Here is an 18,149-nt window from a genome sequence, read left to right on the forward strand (position 1 = left end):
CCAATTTTTCTGGTCCCCGTCTCCCCGGCAATGGACAGGAGCAGTGCGGCCAAAGTGCGTTGTGCCCGTCCAGGCCTAGGAGTGCTGCTAGTTCCTGGCCCAGGCCATTAATATGGTCCTGGGGCATCCCAGGTGCAGGCCCACCCTCCGGCCAGGCCTTGGCCTGCAAAGCAGGGCAGGAAAACAGCGCAGCGTTAGGCCTGAGAGACTCGCCCACGCACTTCTGGGCGCCAGCCTTGGGGCCTTCTGGCTGCAGCTGGAGACCAGCACCCAGAAGGACCTGAGTTCATCCTGGTCGGGGCAGTGGTGGGGGGGACAGGTCAATAAAAACTGATCTTGGCTTCCTCTTTTCTCTTCGAACTGCCCCTTTCCTGCTGCAGACCCTCCGGTCCAGGGTACTGGCTCCAACTCCAATGCTTGGTTTCATCTGGCACCCATCAGATTGGGAGCCCAGTGGGCCGACATAAAGGATAATGAGGCATGAGGCCAGGAAACCCCCGCCCCATCCCTCACTCCTCACATACATCTCCACAATCGGCCTGTGGAGCCCAGCTCTGCCTACCTGAGGAATCCTGGGGCAATGTAAAGGGGGTAAAGTCCCAAGAAACCAGATCAACCCCCCGCTGCATCTGAGAAATGGGTGTTCCCCTGGGGATGGGAAGTCCCTGTGGGGAAAGGGCAAGAAAATCGACTCTGATGGTCTTACAGTAATGGTATTTCTCTTCACTCTCTTTGGAATGTAAGGATCATCTCTCAGTCCTCTGAAGTTTAGGAATTGTCTCTCTCACTCTGTATGGCACTATGCCTGTGTCATGATGCAACACGTTGATGCAGGAGACAGATTCAGCATCACAAGCCAAGGCTTCTTTGACAACACCTCCCAAACCCACGACCTCTACCACCTAGAAGAACAAGGGCAGCAGGCACATGGGAACACCACCACTTGCACGTTCCCCTCCAAGTCACACACCATCCTGACTTGGAAATATATCGCCGTTCCTTCATCGTCGCTGGGTTAAAATCCTGGAACTCCCTTCCTATCAGTACTGTTGGAGAACCTTCACCACACGGACTGCAGCGGTTCAAGAAGGCAGCTCACCACCACCTTCTCAAGGGCAATTAGGGATGGGCAATAAATGCTGGCCTTGCCAACGATGCCCACATCCCATGAACGAATTTTTTTTAAAAATCCCCTACCCTCATCCACCTTTCGAATGAAACCTGGCACTATTCAATGGAGAGCAGACGTGTCCTCACACTGTCCTGGCCAACATTTATCCCTTAACCAACACCACCAAAAACAGATTTAGTGATCATTTATCTCATTGCTTGTTTGTGGGACCTTGTGAGAAAATTGAATACCGTGTCTGCCTATAAAATAACGGCGACTACACTTCAAAATAATTCATTGGCTGTAAAATGCTTTGGGATATCCTGAGGAGGTAAAAGGCGCTGGATAAATACAAATTCTTTCTTTAAAATCGTTGGTTGACATGGCAACAATGGAAAGGTGGCAGATATTTCAATGGTTACTAGTTTAGGTGAGAGTGATATCAGTTCTGCCTGATGTGCAGTCCTGCTTTGTAAAACATCGTGGGTCATTTTGCTATGTTAAACGTGCTGCGTCAATGCAAGTACTTGTTATAAAGGTTATCCCTCTTTTGGTGCCATAGTATCCCATGTACTGGTCAGTACTTTCTAATTGGCACAGCCTCAGGCTTGCGGTTGTACACCTAGGTTCACAGGTGACACGATAACCATTTACTTAGCCTTTTTCTGCCTCCAGTGTGTGGTCTCCGCTGTTGGACTCTCCCTGTGAGTTGCAGTATGTAGTTCTCAGAGATCAGAAGGAAGAATTATTGACAGTTCAATGATCTTGTCTCATTCCCACAGCCAAAAGTACTGAAGGGAAACGTCCCATGTCTCCCTCGCCCCTGTATTTATCCTAGAATTCTGACTCTATCACCACCTGTTAGTAATATTCAGTGTCTGTCTCTCACTGGCTTCCCTGATCGATTTGAGGGGACTTGTTTCAGGTTTTTATTTCCAGTGGTTTGAAGCTCAGTTCAGAATTAATTCAGATTTTATTTTGCACAAATTTAACTGGTGAAGAGCTCAAATGGTCTGGACACTGTCTGCAGAAACACTGGGGCAATATCCTGTAGAACAATCTCAGGAAATGTGTGTGAATCTGTTCCAACAATCCTGTTACGTGCCTTATGCACCTGTGTTTGAGGCTCTAATGAGGCTTGGGGTGTCAGTAAGTCTCTGGCAGAGGATTGAGAGCAGCTGTTCCCCGTTCCAAAGGTGTCAGCCTTGACTCAGTAGTAGCACTCTGACCTCTGAGTCAGAAGGTCATGGTTTCAAGCACCACTCCAGAGACTTGAGCACATAATAATCTAGGCTGACACTCCAGTGCAGTTCTGCGGTGATGAGACGTTAAACCGAGGCCCCGTCTGTCCTGTCAGGTGGATGTAAAAGATCTCATGGCATTATTTGAAGAAGCGCAGGGGAGTTCTCCCGATGTCCTGGCCAATATTTATCCCTTAACCAACATCACTAAAAAAACAGATTATCTGGTCATTATCTCGTTGCCGTTTGTGGGACCTTGCTGTGCAAAAATTGGCGGCCAAGTTCCCCTACATTACAACACTTCGAAAGCACTTCATTGGCCGTAAAGTGCTTTGGGACGTCCCGAGGTTATAAAAGGTGCAATATAAATACAAGTCCTTTTTTCACTGTCATTGCTGCTCCACTTCAACTGAGTGGAAGTGCTTCCCATTCCTGTCTTCCTGGCCTTGCAGATAATTGGGAAATCTCAATCAGCCATTGAGCATAGCTGAGGTCAATTCTGGAATGCAAACCTAGACTTGCAGCATTCCACTAGTAGCGGACCCTCAGACCCCGTGCTTTGGACACCAAGCCCTTTCTCTTTTGCTTTCAGGATATTGACCCTTCAGTCTGTGGGGCTCTGACCTTTCACTCATCCCCTCCCCCCCACATCATCCTCTCTATCCCCACTATCTTTCCCCCCACTCCCTCTCCCCCACCTCACGGACATTCAGCCCCGTCTATCCTTTCCACTGGAAACCTCTCGTACCCTTCAATGTGCTTCACTCCGTGTGATGCTAAGTGGTTGGACAGCCGGTTCCTCCATGGACTGATTGTTAACTCAGTAACCAAGTCAGGTAACCAATATTTAACTAGTGCCGATCTTTCAGGTGGAAGAACTTTTACGGAATCTGAACGCAGTATCGTGTGACACAGTGAAGCTGCTGGACTTCCCGAAGGACGTGGAGATGCAAATTGACCTGATGTACAGGTAATGCCCCCCAGGACACCAAACTGTCCCCTCCACTATATATGGGGGGGGGGGGGGAGGGGAGGTGACCTGTTGAACAAATAAATTCTCTCCATTATCAAATGTTCCAATTCGCATCTTAAAGGCCTAATGGTTAAGTATTGTTGAGTGAAGGGTCCATATAATGTGAAACATCCATTTGAAAGCCCCTGTAACCTCTTATTGGGGCTGTGACAGGGTCAAAGTTCAGCATCTTTTGTTTGGGTAGATCAGGCTCTCTGTTCCCTCGTCACATCCGATGATGGTGGAGTCGGCAGCATCCAGCACACACGAGGCTCCACACAACGAGCTCCTCCATCTCAGCCGTGCCACTGTGAGGACACAGTGAGTAAGGGACATACGTTTCCTGGGACCGAGGGTGCTTCCCTGTGGCAATGACAGATTGAGGGAGAAGGTTTCTAGCCCGTCTCTCAATTTGCAAAGAGAGACTTTAAAGGGAACAAAGCAGGCAGCATTGGCATATGGAATGTATCATACTGGAGGTGCGCTAAAATATGGGGTATTGGTCGCACCTGGTAACCAGCAACATCTGGAAATCTCTGCACTGCATCAGTCAAGCTCCTGACACATCCTGATCCCTAGATTCTGACTCATTTTTCTATACAAACACCATTGTATTAATTGCTGTTGACAGGAACTTGCAGCTCAGACGGTGCAGGGAACGATGGTTTGCCCGATTACCTGTTCTGTCCTATTCAAGTCCTGGCCACATAGTGAACCCTTTGGAATCAGCCAGATGGACCACAATGGTCTTTTCCTGTATGTTCCTTTGTTCTCTCTAATGTGATGAATGGTACCAGTTAATTCCAGAATGTCCCAGATTCACAGCAACGACAGGAAAAACCACAGGAAACTTGTCACCTTTCAGAGAGTCGAGAAACTGTTCAACTGGAAACCCTTTCGACATTTATTGTGAAGGACACGTCTCATGCCTAATTTCATCCAATTAACCAGATTTGACAATGTTTATAAATGAACGATATCCACAGAGACTTTGAACAAACCCCTGACGGTGGGAATGTGTCAGCGACAGATTGCACTACACTGTAAACAGGGAGCAGGTCACTGTCCTGTTCAATGGTGAGGTAATTTGTGATGTCAGTGTCTGCAGTAAGTGCTTTGTGCTTTCCTCTAGAATTGCGAAGGGTTTGCAGAATCACGTGGACCTTCGCCTGATGTGGCTGCAGAACATCGCGATGAAGCACGTTGAGAGGAAGCAGTTTGCGGAGGCGGCGCACTGCTTGTTGCACAGCGCTGCCCTGGTGGCAGAATACTTGAACCGCGTCGAAGGATCTGTTCATCTGCCCGTGGGCAGTGTGAGTTTCCAGGTCAGCTTCTGGCAATGTGCAACAACAACCTGCACTTATATAGCGCCTTTAACATAGTAAAATGTCCCAAGGCGCTTCACAGGAGCGTAATCAAACAAAACTTGACACCAAGTGACATAAGGAGATATTAAGACAGGTGACCAAAAGCTTGGTCAAAGAGTTAGGTTTTAAGGAGCGCCTTAAAGAGGACAGAGGCGGAGAGATTTAGGGATGGAATTCCGAAATGTCAGAAACAGCCGGGAATGCCACTCCCCGGGCCTCAATGGCGAGCCCACAGTTTGCCACCCCATATGGTTATCCCTTTGGAGGGGGTTCACCTTCTCAGCCTTGCCATGGACGAGGTGCAGAGTACCTGAGGATGAGAGCCCTGACCCCAGAGGCCCGAAGATAGGTTGCCTGCCACACACTCAGCTACGGTATGACTGTAGCAACATATTCAAGGGATTCTCAGGGTCTACCATTAATCTGCCAGCTCAGTCTGATTAACTGAATAGAAATACCCAGCTCTTGACCTGAACATAAACCTTCCCAGTTCCACACCCCTGTACCGTGGGTGGAGGAATGGCTACAGCTGACAGGCTCTTGGCATCCTTCCTCCACCAAGTCACAAGATTTCAAATAGACAAAAAGACCAACAGTTTGTTCTGAGCCTGGCCCATCAGAGTTTTAAGTTTGGAGTGAGGATTGTTTTATATATTTCCGTCACTCCTTTCACCACTTACCGTTTATGGCGTATGGGACAACTGACCTGGCTCCAGGGGACTGCTTAAAGCACCAGGTGTTTGCTCGATCGGACAGCATATTTTAGAAAGGCACAGCCTGTGTTTTTGTTCTCCACTCCCTGTGAGGAGGATCCTTGCCTCTGCTCTTCCTCCCAGCTGAGATCAGCCAGCCGCTTCTTAGAATCTACATCCTGTCTCTCTGATCTCCTGCCATTGCCATGGTCTTTAGGCAGTGTGGCAATTGTTCTCATGTATTTGCCCCTCCATAGTAGAGATCCTGCAGGACCACTAATGCTTTGGATTAAACACAGCTCCGTAGAATTAACACTTTTTGTGTCTGGAACCAGGTTCGGTAGGTGAGCTCACAAAAAGGGCTTAACTCCTTCCACATCTCACCACTCACTGAATAAGAGATAAATAGTAGGGAGGCTGCACCAATTGCTGTGCTGACTTCCTATTATCAAGAAGTGAGTTGCCCGTCACAGAGGTTTGTCTTTTTTTTTCAAAAAATATACTTTATTCATAAAAATTTGCAGCAGTACATACAAAACAGTTGTCATATCGCTTTCCAAATGTACACAATACAGATTATACAATTTGCAGGTTACGTCAAGTACAGTTCAATGAACACATTGGACATAATTACAGTTCATGACACTCTAGGGTGTCTCATTGCATCATACTCAACACAGATTATTGCTTACAGATTCATTTCAGATTCATTACAGGTACATTACAGCAATTTGAATTTTACATTCTGCCCGAGGGGGTTTTTCCCTGATTGCAGCCCCTCGGTTTGCAATGGCGGGAAGGCTCTAAACGGTTGCCTTTCCCCACAGGGCCTTTGCGGCGGCCGCACCCATCCTCAGTGCGTCCCTCAGCACGTAGTCCTGGACCTTGGAATGTGCCAGTCTGCAACACTCTGTCAAGGACAGCTCCTTGTGCTGGAAGACCAGCAAGTTTCGGGCAGACCAAAGGGCGTCTTTCACCGAATTGATGGTCTTCCAGCAGCAGCCGATGTCCGTCTCAGTGTGCGTCCCCGGGAACAGCCCGTAGAGCACAGAAACCTGTGTTACGGAACTGCTTGGGACGAACCTGGACAGATACCACTGCATCTCTCTCCAGACCTTCTTTGCAAAGGCACATTCCATAAGGAGATGGGTGACGGTCTCGTCTCCACCGCAGCCTCCTCTGGGACAGCGCGCGGTGGCGCTGAGAGTCCGGGAGTGCATGAAGGATCTGACGGGAAGGGCCCTTCTCACCACCAGCCAAGCTAGGTCTTGGTGCTTGTTTGAAAGCTCTGGCGATGAGGCGTTCTGCCAAATGACATTGACAGTCTGCTCGGGGAACCAACCGACAGGATCCACCATCTCCTTTTCCCGCAGGGTCTCGAGGACGTTACGTGCGGACCACTTGCTGATCGCCTTGTGGTCAAAGGTGTTTTCCTGCACAAACCTTTCCACGAAGGACAGGTGGGGCGGAACGGTCCAACTGGACGGAGCGTTCCGTGGCAGCGTGGCCAGGCCCATCCTTCTCAACACCGGGGACAGGTAGAACCTCAGCACGTAGTGACACTTTGTGTTTGCGTACTGAGGGTCTATGCACAGCTTGATGCAGCCGCACACAAAGGTGGCCATCAGGATGAGGGCCACGTTGGGCACGCCTTTCCCCCCTTTCTCTGGAGATTTGTACATCGTGACCCTGCGGACACGGTCCATTTTTGATCTCCAGACAAAGTGGAAGATGGCTCGGGTGACTGTCGCGGCGCAGGAGCGAGGTATGGGCCAGACCTGCGCCACGTACAGCAACACCGAGAGCACCTCGCACCTGATGACCAGGTTCTTGCCCACGATCGAGAGGGATCGTTGATGCCACAGTCCCAGTTTCTGCTTAACCTTGGAGATACGCTCCTCCCAGTTTTTGGTGCACGCCCCGGCCCCCCCGAACCAGATCCCCAGCACCTTCAGGTAATCCGACCTGACGGTGAAGGGGACAAAGGATCGGTCGGTCCAGTTCCCAAAGAACATGGCCTCGCTCTTGCTACGATTTACCCTGGCCCCCGAGGCCAGTTCGAAACGGTCGCAGATGCTCATCAATCTGCGGACCGACAGCTGATCCGAGCAAAAGACGGCGACGTCATCCATGTACAGGGAGGCCTTGACCTGAGTGCCTCCGCTGCCTGGGATCGTCACCCCTCTTATGCCCGCATCCCTCCTGATGGACTCGGCAAAGGGTTCGATGCAACACACGAACAAGACGGAGGAGAGAGGACAGCCCTGCCTGACTCCAGATTTGATCGGAAAGCTTTCTGATTCCCACCCGTTGATTGAAACTGCGCTACTGATGTTTGTGTAGAGCAGTTGGATCCAATTGCGGATTCCCTCCCCAAACCCCATTTTGGAGAGCACGTCCATCATGTACGTGTGGGATATTCTGTCAAAGGCCTTCTCCTGGTCCAGGCTGATCAGGCAGGTGTTCACCCCCCTGTCCTGTACGTAGGCAATCGTATCCCTGAGTAGCGCCAGGCTATCAGAGATCTTCCTGCCGGGTACGGTGCAGGTCTGATCGGGGTGGATCACCACCTCCAGGGCTGACTTGACCCGATTGGCGATGACCTTGGACAGAATTTTGTAGTCCACGTTAAGTAGTGAGATGGGTCGCCAATTTTTGATTTCTTCCCTCTCCCCCTTCCGTTTGTAGATGAGGGTGATGATGCCTTTCCTCATGGAGTCTGACATGCTGCCTGCCAGAAGCATACCCCCGTACACTTCCAGCAGGTCTGGGCCTATCCAGTCCCACAGAGCCGAGTACAACTCCATCGGTAAGCCGTCGCTTCCGGGAGTCTTACTCTTCTCGAAGGATCGGACGGCCTTTGTCAGTTCGTCCAGAGTTAGCGGGTGATCCAGACTCTCCCGCTTGCTGTCGTCTAGAACCTCCGTGATAGACGACAAGAAGGAATGGGAGGCCGCGCTGTCTGTGGGCTTCGCGTCGTACAGTCCGGCATAAAAGGATTTGCAGATCCTCAGTATGTCGGGCTGCGAGGACGTGACCGAGCCGTTCTCTTCCTTCAGGCTGCTGATCACAGAGCTCTCTCTGTGCACCTTTTGGAAGAAGAAGCGCGAGCAAGTCTCGTCCTGCTCCACGGAGCGGACTCTGGACCGGAAGATGATCTTGGAGGCCTCGGAGGCAAAGAGCGAGGCTTGCTGGTCCTTCACCTCTCTGAGTTCCTCCCCGACATCGATCCCCATCGACTGCAGCAGGAGAAGATTCTGCATGCTTTTCTGGAGTCGGGACGTTTCCCTCTGCCTCTCTCTCGCCTTCTGAACACCTTTGAGGATGAAGAACCTCTTGATGTTCGCCTTGATGGCTTCCCACCAGTGCACTGGGGAATCAAAGAGGGGCTTTATGGTTCTCCAACCTTTGTAATCCCTCGTCAGTTCCTCAATGTTTCCCGGGGTCAACAGTTTCACGTTCAGCTTCCATGTCCCCCTGCCCACTCTCTGATCGTCCTGTAGGTGACAGTCGGCCAGGAGGAGGCAGTGGTCAGAGAAGAACACCGGTGTGACCTTGGTGGATCTGACCTTGAGCTTCGGGGATACAAACAGGAAGTCTATCCTGGAACGGACGGACCCGTCTGGTCTGGACCAGGTGTATTGACGCGCCGCTCCGTCTGCAGGGTTGTTGAAGACGTCGCACAGCTTGGCGTCTTTCACCGCTTCCATCAGGAGTTTGGACGTGGCGTCCAGTTTGCTGTCGGCTCTGCCGGATCGTCCAGCCGCATCGATGATGCAGTTGAAGTCACCGCCGAGAATGACCGGCTTGGACGTCGCCAGCAGCAGTGGGAGCTGCTGGAAGACGGCCAGCCGCTCGTCCTTCAGAGCCGGGGCGTACACGTTGATCAGCCGGAGCGGAGCGTTTTTGTACATTACGTCTGCTACGAGGAGACGGCCCCCCACCACCTCCTTTACTTCGGTGATGGTGAAGTTGCCCCCCCGCAGCAGAATCCCCAGGCCGGAGGCACGGTTATCGTTGCCTCCCGACCAGATAGACGGCCCGTGGGCCCAGCGCTGCGACCATTGCCTGTAATTGCTGAGATGCGGCAGGCCGCACTCCTGTAAGAACAGCAGGTCGCTCTTGACCTTGGCCAGGTAGTCCAAGGTCGACACACATCGCGTAGTGCTTTTAACGCTACGCACGTTAATGGATGCGACTTTCAGACCCATTTTAACAACTGTTTAAAGTCTCACCCGTCAGTCCGTTTGCTGTTTCCAGCTCTTGGCCGTGTTTCTGCATATAGGTGATCTGTGTAAAGTGTTCCACGATCCCTGAGCTGAGGTACGAGTTCTGTTCTGCCTCAGAGAGGGGGTCGTCGTTCCGCCGGGGTGACATCGGCGGCCTGGTGTCGGGTGAAGAGTCCGTGTGATCCTCGATCGGTTGGGGCTCCTCGTTGTCGCTTCTCCCGGTTTCCCGGAGCTGGTCTTCGCTCTCTGCGGTGCTGCTCCTGGTGTCCCGGAGCTGGTGTGCGCTGGGCACTACGATGCTGCCGGCTTCCCGGAGCTGGAGGGCACTGGAGGCGTTGTCGCTCCCAGTGTTCTCGAGATGGGGGCTGCCGATCGCGTCGGGGTCACCTTGGGTATTTTGCCGCTTTGGGTGGGACGGCTGACCACTTCGCTCCTGTCGTCCCTCCTCGTCAGACTCGGGGTAGTCGTTGCAGTCCGACTGCGACTCGAGTGCTCTTTTGGCCCCTGGTGTAGTGTCGGCAGGGGCTTGTTTCCTTTTCTCTGGCTTCTTCTTTTTGGTTTTATTGACCACCAGCTGCCATCCTCCCTCTGCTGCCTCCTCGTCCATGGACTCTGTCGTCTGTTGGGGAGGCTCGGAGCTGGGTGTCGGGGTCTGGCAGTTTTCGGCTTGACCCTTTCCTCGTTCATTGTTTTCCTGGGCTAGGGGCTTCTTGGAGGAGGTCGCGGCCGGGCGCTGACTCTTGGCCTTCTTTGGGGCATCCTTGCTTGTTTCCCCCTCCTCCTCCGCTGTGTTGTTCTTGGCCGCCTGGGCGTAGCTGAGGTTGCGTTCGGGGCAGACCCTGTAGAGATGGCCTTCCAGCCCGCACAGGTTGCAGCGCTTGCTCTCCTTGCAGTCCTTAGTCTGGTGTCCTTCCTGCTTGCAGTTCTTGCAGATGGTTGCAGTGCAGGTGTTCGCCAAATGGCCGGATTTGCCGCAGGTGCGACAGACTCTGGGCTGCCCCACGTACGTGATGTATCCTCGACTTCCTCCGATGGCGAAGCTGGAGGGAGGGTGGACGATGTTGCCGTGGGCGTCCAGTCTCAACGTTGCCGTGACTTCCCTCTTGCTGGTCCAGATCCCAAACTGGTCGGTGACGTCGACGCTGTTCTGCGCCCCGTCGACGTATCTGGCGAGGAACGTCAGCACATCGGCGACCGGGACGTGTGGGTTGTACATGTGTACAATCAGCTTGCGATTCCTCTGCGTTGGGAGGGTGAAAAGCGGCTCCGCAGCGAGCATGGCCAGCAGTCCGACGCTCCCCTTCTCCTTGAAGACTTGAAGAAGCTTCTGGCATCCAGCGACGGTCTTGAAGGTGACGTCAAAATGTCCGCTTCGAGGGAAATCCTGGAGGCAGAAGATGTCCGTCGCTTTGAATCCACAGCAGTCGAGCAGAACGCGTTTGACGAAAAGCTCCCAATCCACCGGCGAAACACATTCGACTGTCGTTACCGTCACCCTGACGGTGTTTGGCACACCATGGCCGACTGCCCGGGTGCCCTTCCCTGCCATTGCAGTGTTGATGTGGTCCTTATGCAAATTTAGGGGCGGAGCCAGCACACAAACGACCAATCACAGCAAAGTCCGCACTTTGCGAGCGCACGAGGTCGCGGCCAGCGTTCCAGTCCGCTCAGATCCAAATAAGCCCGAAAAGGAACACACTTGATCTTAGCCAAAAGGCCGAGAAGCGTCACAGAGGTTTGTCAGTAACTCCAAACACTGTTTGGTAAATTGATTGGATATTATGGGTTTGACAGGTGCTGCCCTGGGTTTGGCCAACTATGTCTTGGTTTGACTGTCTCTGTCCTGGTTCAGCCGGTGGTGCCCCAGTTTAACTGGCCCTGTCCTAGTTCAGCTGGTGTTGCCGTAGTGTTCATCCCTTGAGCAGCCTGTTTTTATTTAATTTGTTAACTATTATATTAAGATGTTGAGACCGGAAACTTCTCCAGCACCTAAGGACTGGCTGTGTGTTGGCCCCTGATTGGCTGCTGGCTATCGCTAGCCCCTGATTGGCTGCTGGCTATCGCTACTTCCTGATTGGCTGCTGGCTGTCACTAGTTCCTGATTGGCTGCTGGCTGTCGCTAGCCCCTGATTGGCTGCTGGCTGTCGCTAGCCCCTGATTGGCTGCTGGCTGTCGCTAGCCCCTGATTGGCTGCTGGCTGTCGCTAGCCCCTGATTGGCTGCTGGCTGTCGCTAGCCCCTGATTGGCTGCTGGCTGTCGCTAGCCCCTGATTGGCTGCTGGCTATAGATAGCCCCTGATCTCTATCTCTTTTTTTCACCAGAAAATTTCCATCAATGTCTTGGAGGAATCCTTGGTGTCTGACGAGATCTTTTCCTTGGAGAGGGAGGGCATTTGCACGGGAAACGTCTTCAGTGAAGAGGGTCTCATGGAGTTACTGGACGATGCTGCCGAGCTCTTCAATAAAGTATGTGTTCAGCCTTCATCAAACTATGTGACAATGGGGCCAATCGGGCTAGATCGGATTTAAGGTTAACTTCTGTGATTCTCTGCCCCCAGCGCACAGTCTTGCTTGACACAAGCAAAAGATGGAGAATCAAGCTTGGAAGTCAGCTCACCCTGTTGACAGCATTCCCGATTTTCCTGGGATTTGTTTGCCAGGAATCTCATCTTGCAAAATTTACCCTTGAATCTCTACCTTATGTTTATTTTCCCTACGGAAAAAAAGCACGGAAATTGGATTAGGGCTCAACGGTTTGGCCAGCACGGGCACAATGAGCCGAACGTGTGACATTTCTGGGATTTGGATTAGAGATAATCACTGAAAATCAGAGGCAACAACATACCCGTGCCACTTGAGGGAGCAGCAGTGTAAGTTAGTCCAAAGGAACTGAATTCTAAATGCAGGATTCATCTTCTGAACATGAAATCATGATCAGTGACAGAGACTGGATCAATCCCACCATCGGGATCAGATCTGAGAGCCTCGTTCTAACACTTCAGGACCCAGCGGGGGTGAAATTGACATTGAGCGGAGATGCAAAACAGGTGATATTGCATCGATCACCTGATATACACCCCCTCCCCCCCGAAATTCAGTCCCATTGACATCAATATCACTGAATATCGGGCCTGTCATATCACGGGTGGCAAAAGTGATTCCACCTGCTTTTCACCCCCACCCATGTCCAATTTCAACCCCACAATCTTTACTCGTACCTGCACCGTGCCTGACCTGGGAGTACTTAATGGGGCAGTTTAGAGAGAGCTTTCCTATGTATCTACCTCACCCAGGAGTACTGGATAGGGCAATGTCGAGAGAGAGTTTTACTCTGTATTTAACCCATGCTCTACCTGACCAGTGATTGCTTGATGGGACAGTATAGAGGGAGCTTTACCATATATCTACCTGACCCAGTGCTGGATAGGGCAGTGCAGAGGGAGTTTTACTCTGTATTTAACCCGTGCTGTACCTGACTTGCGATTGCTTGATGGTCTAGCAAAAAGCCAGCAGAGACGGAATGGCCTTTTCCTCTACTGTAAACTCTAATGATCCTTCAATGGTTCATTGTGTGGAGGGACCTTTATTCCATATCTGTACATGTTTATTTCAAGCTGTAGCTGACCTGGGATGGTGCCACCAGAAGCCTGAACTAGAAAGTGTTCCATTTCTCACATTGTGACTGTGAAGCATTGTATTCATATTTTCAATGTGCAGTGTCTATAAAAAAAACTTTCACTTGGTTATTCTTTAGGCAGAATTTTATGAAGTGGTTTACGAAATTTACAAGGTCATAATTCCAATTGCTGAATTTCATCGGAACATTGAGAAACTATCTGTTATTCACGGAAGTCTGAAGGAAATGTTTGATCTGATCCTGAGTAAGGTAAAGTCTCCTCTTGTGCCAATGTGTCAGTAAAAATCATGTTCAGTCTAAGAGTTCAGGTACATACTGGGTGACCACAGGCACTATGTTATTGTCGTCTGTCAGTCATTCAGCTCACGAAGCAAGTAGACCTTTCACTCCCACTCATTCCGATTGATTTGGTGCTCGTGACCATTTTGATTGACCATTTTTCTACACAGTGTTATTGACACTACTGTGTTGGAGGCAGGGCAGGACTTACAGCAAACGGTCTATTTTACAGCAAACAAAGTCTATTTACTCAGCAAACAGAGTCCATTTAAACAGCGCTCTACAGCAAGCAGTCTGTTTACTCAGCAGAGCCTATTTAAAAAGTTTCTACCAACTACAGCAAACAGAACTCATGACCAAAACCACAGCAACTTTTCCTATTAAAAGCAGGGTGATTTCTCCAGCAAAATGCAGTGAGTGGAGGAAAGTTAAAAATTATGTGTGTACAATCAATCCCAGACACTTACAGCACTGCGGGCTCCGGGCGTGATTGAAAGGGGAATTACCCAATCACCTCCTTTCTGACCGGTAATAGCGGTGTCACTATATGCAGGCATTTCCTATACAATCTTTGGTGAATAGATGATGCTTGTTGTGTGATTTGAAAAAATCAGCGAGAGCTCCTTGGTTCGTGTGAGGTGAGGTCCCTTGTAACGAGCACGGTCAGTGAGCAGTACTTATCGCTGAATGAGTTAGCTGCTCTGGTAGGGGCACTGGAATTGGCCTCATTGCCTCCAGGGTGGGAAAGGGAAAATCAGCCAGATTAGGACAAGATTGTACTTAGCTGCTATGCCTCCCATGGTTGATTAGCCTACCAATACTCACTGTACAGACTCAGGCTTGAAGAATGTACCTTGTTGGAGGTATTGGAAGGTGGCAATTCTTTGTTTGGCAGATTTGCCACTGCACCATGAGACAAGTGGTTAAAAGGACACTAGAACAGGGCTGCTTCCAGTGCTCTCTCTACAGGAGCATTGAGCTATGTGAGGGAGCTGAACGGGCGAAGAGAACAGATCAGGGCGAGAGGGAGAGCGGAGCCCGGCGATGGGGAGAGGGAGAGCGGAGCCCGGTGATGGGGAGAGGGAGAGCGGAGCCCGGCGATGGGGAGAGGGAGAGCAGAGCCCAGCGATGGGGAGAGGGAGAACGGAGCCCGGCGATGGGGAGAGGGAGAGCGGAGCCCGGCGATGGGGAGAGGGAGAGCGGAGCCCGGCGATGGGGAGAGGGAGAGCGGAGCCCGGCGATGGGGAGAGGGAGAGCGGAGCCCGGCGATGGGGAGAGGGAGAGCGGAGCCCGGCGATGGGGAGAGGGAGAGGGAGAGCGGAGACCGGCGATGGGGAGAGGGAGAGGGAGAGCGGAGACCGGCGATGGGGAGAGGGAGAACGGAGCCCGGCGATGGGGAGAGGGAGAGGGAGAGCGGAGACCGGCGATGGGGAGAGGGAGAACGGAGCCCGGCGATGGGGAGAGGGAGAGCGGAGCCCGGCAATGGGGAGAGGGAGAGGGAGAGCGGAGACCGGCGATGGGGAGAGGGAGAACGGAGCCCGGCGATGGGGAGAGGGAGAGCGGAGCCTGGCGATGGGGAGAGGGAGAGCAGAGCCCGGCGATGGGGAGAGCGGAGCCCGGCGATGGGGAGAGGGAGAGCGGAGCCCGGCGATGGGGAGAGCGGAGCCCGGCGATGGGGAGAGGGAGAGCGGAGCCCGGCGATGGGGAGAGGGAGAGTGGAGCCCGGCGATGGCGAGGGCGGAGCCCGGCGAGAGGGAGAGTGGAGCCAGATGGGCCGGGCTGGTGGGGAGAGTGAAGTTGGACAGGCGAGTAGAGTGGAGCCAGATGTTGGTATCATTCTCTCCTGGTGTAACTGGTATGTCAGATCCATTAAACTCTCCGTACTGAGACTTGTGACAGGCGGCCCCTCAATGAACAGCTGATGATGCAACTGCCAGTTGTAATGACAAATTGCAGCCTTTCTGTGAAAACTTTCTCTCTTTTTAATAATTTTTTTCAGGATAATAAGAGAATGTTTGGAACATTTTTCCGTGTTGGATTCTATGGATCACAGTTCGGAGAGCTGGATGAGCAGGAATACGTGTACAAGGAACCAGGGATCACTAAGCTGGTGGAAATCTCCTCCAGGTTAGAGGTAATGGATCTTTCAGTCACAGAACATAATGTGGTATCTTAACACGGTGATTAAAAGCCCTGGGGAAGGAGCTGTTCATGCTCTCTGTGATCACACAGTAACAGTGCTGAATCATTGCCTCTTCACACAGGGTCTGAACTAAGAACTTTTCTTTTAAATGCTGTAATATTTGTAAATTTTAAACAATACAAACTTCTAGCTCCTGGCTGGGCTCAGGGGATAAACACCCTACCCTGTGTGGTACTGGGTCATACAGACCAGGGAGGTTCCTGGGAAGTAACATTCGCGCCAGACAAGTGCCAGGCAATGACCATCTCCGACAAGAGGGAGTCTAACAATCTTCCCTTGACATTCAACGGCATTACCATCGCTGAATCCCCCACCATCAACATCCTCGGGGTCACCATTGATCAGAAATTTAACTGGACCAGCCACATAAATAATGTGGCTACAAGAGCAGGTCAGAGGCTGGGTATTCTGCAGTGAGTGACTGACTCCTGACTCCCCAAAGCCTTTCCACCATTTACAAGGCACAAGTCAGGAGTGTGATGGAATACTCTCCACTTGCCTGGATGAGTGCAGCTCCAACAACACTCAAGAAGCTCAACACCTTCCAGGACAAAGCAGCCCGCTTGATTGGCACCCAATCCACCACCCTAAACATTCACTCCCTTTACCACCGGCGCACTGTGGCTGCAGTGTGCACCATTCACAGGATGCACTGCAGCAACTCACCAAGGCTTCTTCGATAGCACCTCCCAAACCCGCGACCTCTACCACCTAGAAGGACCAGGGTAGCAGGCACATGGAAACAACACCACCTGACTTGGAAATATATCGCCGTTCCTTCATCGTCGCTGGGTCAAAATCCTGGAACTCCCTACCTAACAGTATTGTGGGAGAACCTTAACCACACGGACTGCAGTGGTTCAAGAAGGCGGCTCACCACCACCTTCTCAAGGGCAATTAGGGATGGGCAATAAATGCCGGCCTTGCCAGCGACGCCCACATCCCATGAATGAATAAAAAAAATCCATCCCTGGGCTGTGCTAAGTTGACTGAGTTCAGCCAGGGCAGGCGGTAAGGTCGTTATAATTGGATTGGACACCCCAGGGAGGGGAAAGTCACCCAGGGTCCCTGCTCCTGATCACTGCCTGTGGTCCCTGCTAGAAAGTGTGTGTTTGTGGTCATCAGGGGAGGACTTGATCAGGCTTGGCTGTGATGCCGCCATGGTCGAATATTCTGCCGGTATTTAGGCTCACGTTTGAAGAATTGGGTGAGATGCAGGAGGATGCACAGCGCCTAAGGAACCTCTTTCCCAGCATGAGTAGCACCTTGAGGAGAGGAGGGGAGAAAATTTGGGGCAGGAGAGCAGGGTACAGATGTGAAGCAGAATCCATAGCACAGCTGTGTTTTGCCAAAATCGCACTGATATCGAGGAGCAGGGGGGCGTCAAGAAGCTTTTGACTGAATGCTGGTTGGAACGCAGCCACTCAATCTGTATTAGCTGTTCCTTGATTTAATGTGCTATCACGTGGCTGAATGAACAGGAATCCCGTATAGTTACACGGTGAGCAGCGATAACCATGTTGGATAAACGGGGGCCTGGCTTTTAACTTGGAGCCAGGAAGAGAGCGGGGGTGGGGGGGGGTGGAGTTTATCGGATGCAAAACCCTGAAGTGAAGTTGGCGGGTCAGAATCTGCGATTGCAACATAAATGAAGGATGAAAATTTTCCGTCCGGGCTTCGCGCCAGCAGCCAGCCTGATTGACAGGCAGGGAGAGATCAGGGTCTTTGTGATTTGTAGGGGGGAGTTCAGGGGGAGATCGGATTCTTTGGAGGTTGGATGTGGGGGGAGATCTTGGGGTGGGAGGGTGAGCAGTCGGAGATCATCGGAGAGAAGCAGTCGGATATCAGGAGAGCCTCGGACATCGGGGGGGGATCTTGGACAACGGGCGGGGGGGAAGTATTGGACACGTGGGGGGGGGGTCTCAATCATCAGGGGGTCTCAGACATCAGGGGGCGGTCCCGGACATCGGAGGTGGGGGTTCTCGGACTTCAGAGGGGGAGTTAGCACCAACATGGTTATGATGGGCTGAATGGCCTCCTTTGCTGCTAAAATTTCAATGATTCAATTAACGTTTTTGTTTGTGTAGGAATTTTACAAAAAGAGGTTTGGAAAACATCAAGTGGAGGTTATCAAAGATTCGTTACCAGTTAAGAAGGAAAGCCTGGATCCGAGCAAGGTGTGTTATCAGCTCTCACTGGTATCATCAAATTCAAACATTAATGAGAAACAAGAGCAAAAACAAACAGAGGAAACGGAACAGGCAGAACAGGAGCACTGTGGCAGAAGGGACATGGTCTGTGTACAGGCAGAACAGGAGCACTGTGGCTGTGTGGGACATGGTCTGTGCACAGGCAGAACAGGAGCACTGTGGCTGTGTG

The 18,149-nt window shown here is 51.7% G+C and overlaps 1 protein-coding gene across 1 annotated transcript in view; it reads left to right on the plus strand.

Annotated features, from left to right (window-relative positions):
* LOC137299459 (dedicator of cytokinesis protein 7-like) overlaps nucleotides 1-18,149 on the plus strand; it is a 174,570-nt gene that overhangs the window by 139,480 nt on the left and 16,941 nt on the right. Inside the window, 6 exon segments of the mRNA XM_067968199.1 lie at nucleotides 3,222-3,322; nucleotides 4,497-4,689; nucleotides 11,974-12,117; nucleotides 13,406-13,537; nucleotides 15,567-15,701; nucleotides 17,858-17,947. Of these exon segments, the coding sequence (XP_067824300.1) occupies nucleotides 3,222-3,322; nucleotides 4,497-4,689; nucleotides 11,974-12,117; nucleotides 13,406-13,537; nucleotides 15,567-15,701; nucleotides 17,858-17,947 (795 nt within the window).

This window comes from Heptranchias perlo, chromosome 29 (genome assembly GCF_035084215.1).
Source record: "Heptranchias perlo isolate sHepPer1 chromosome 29, sHepPer1.hap1, whole genome shotgun sequence".
NCBI lineage: Eukaryota > Metazoa > Chordata > Chondrichthyes > Hexanchiformes > Hexanchidae > Heptranchias > Heptranchias perlo.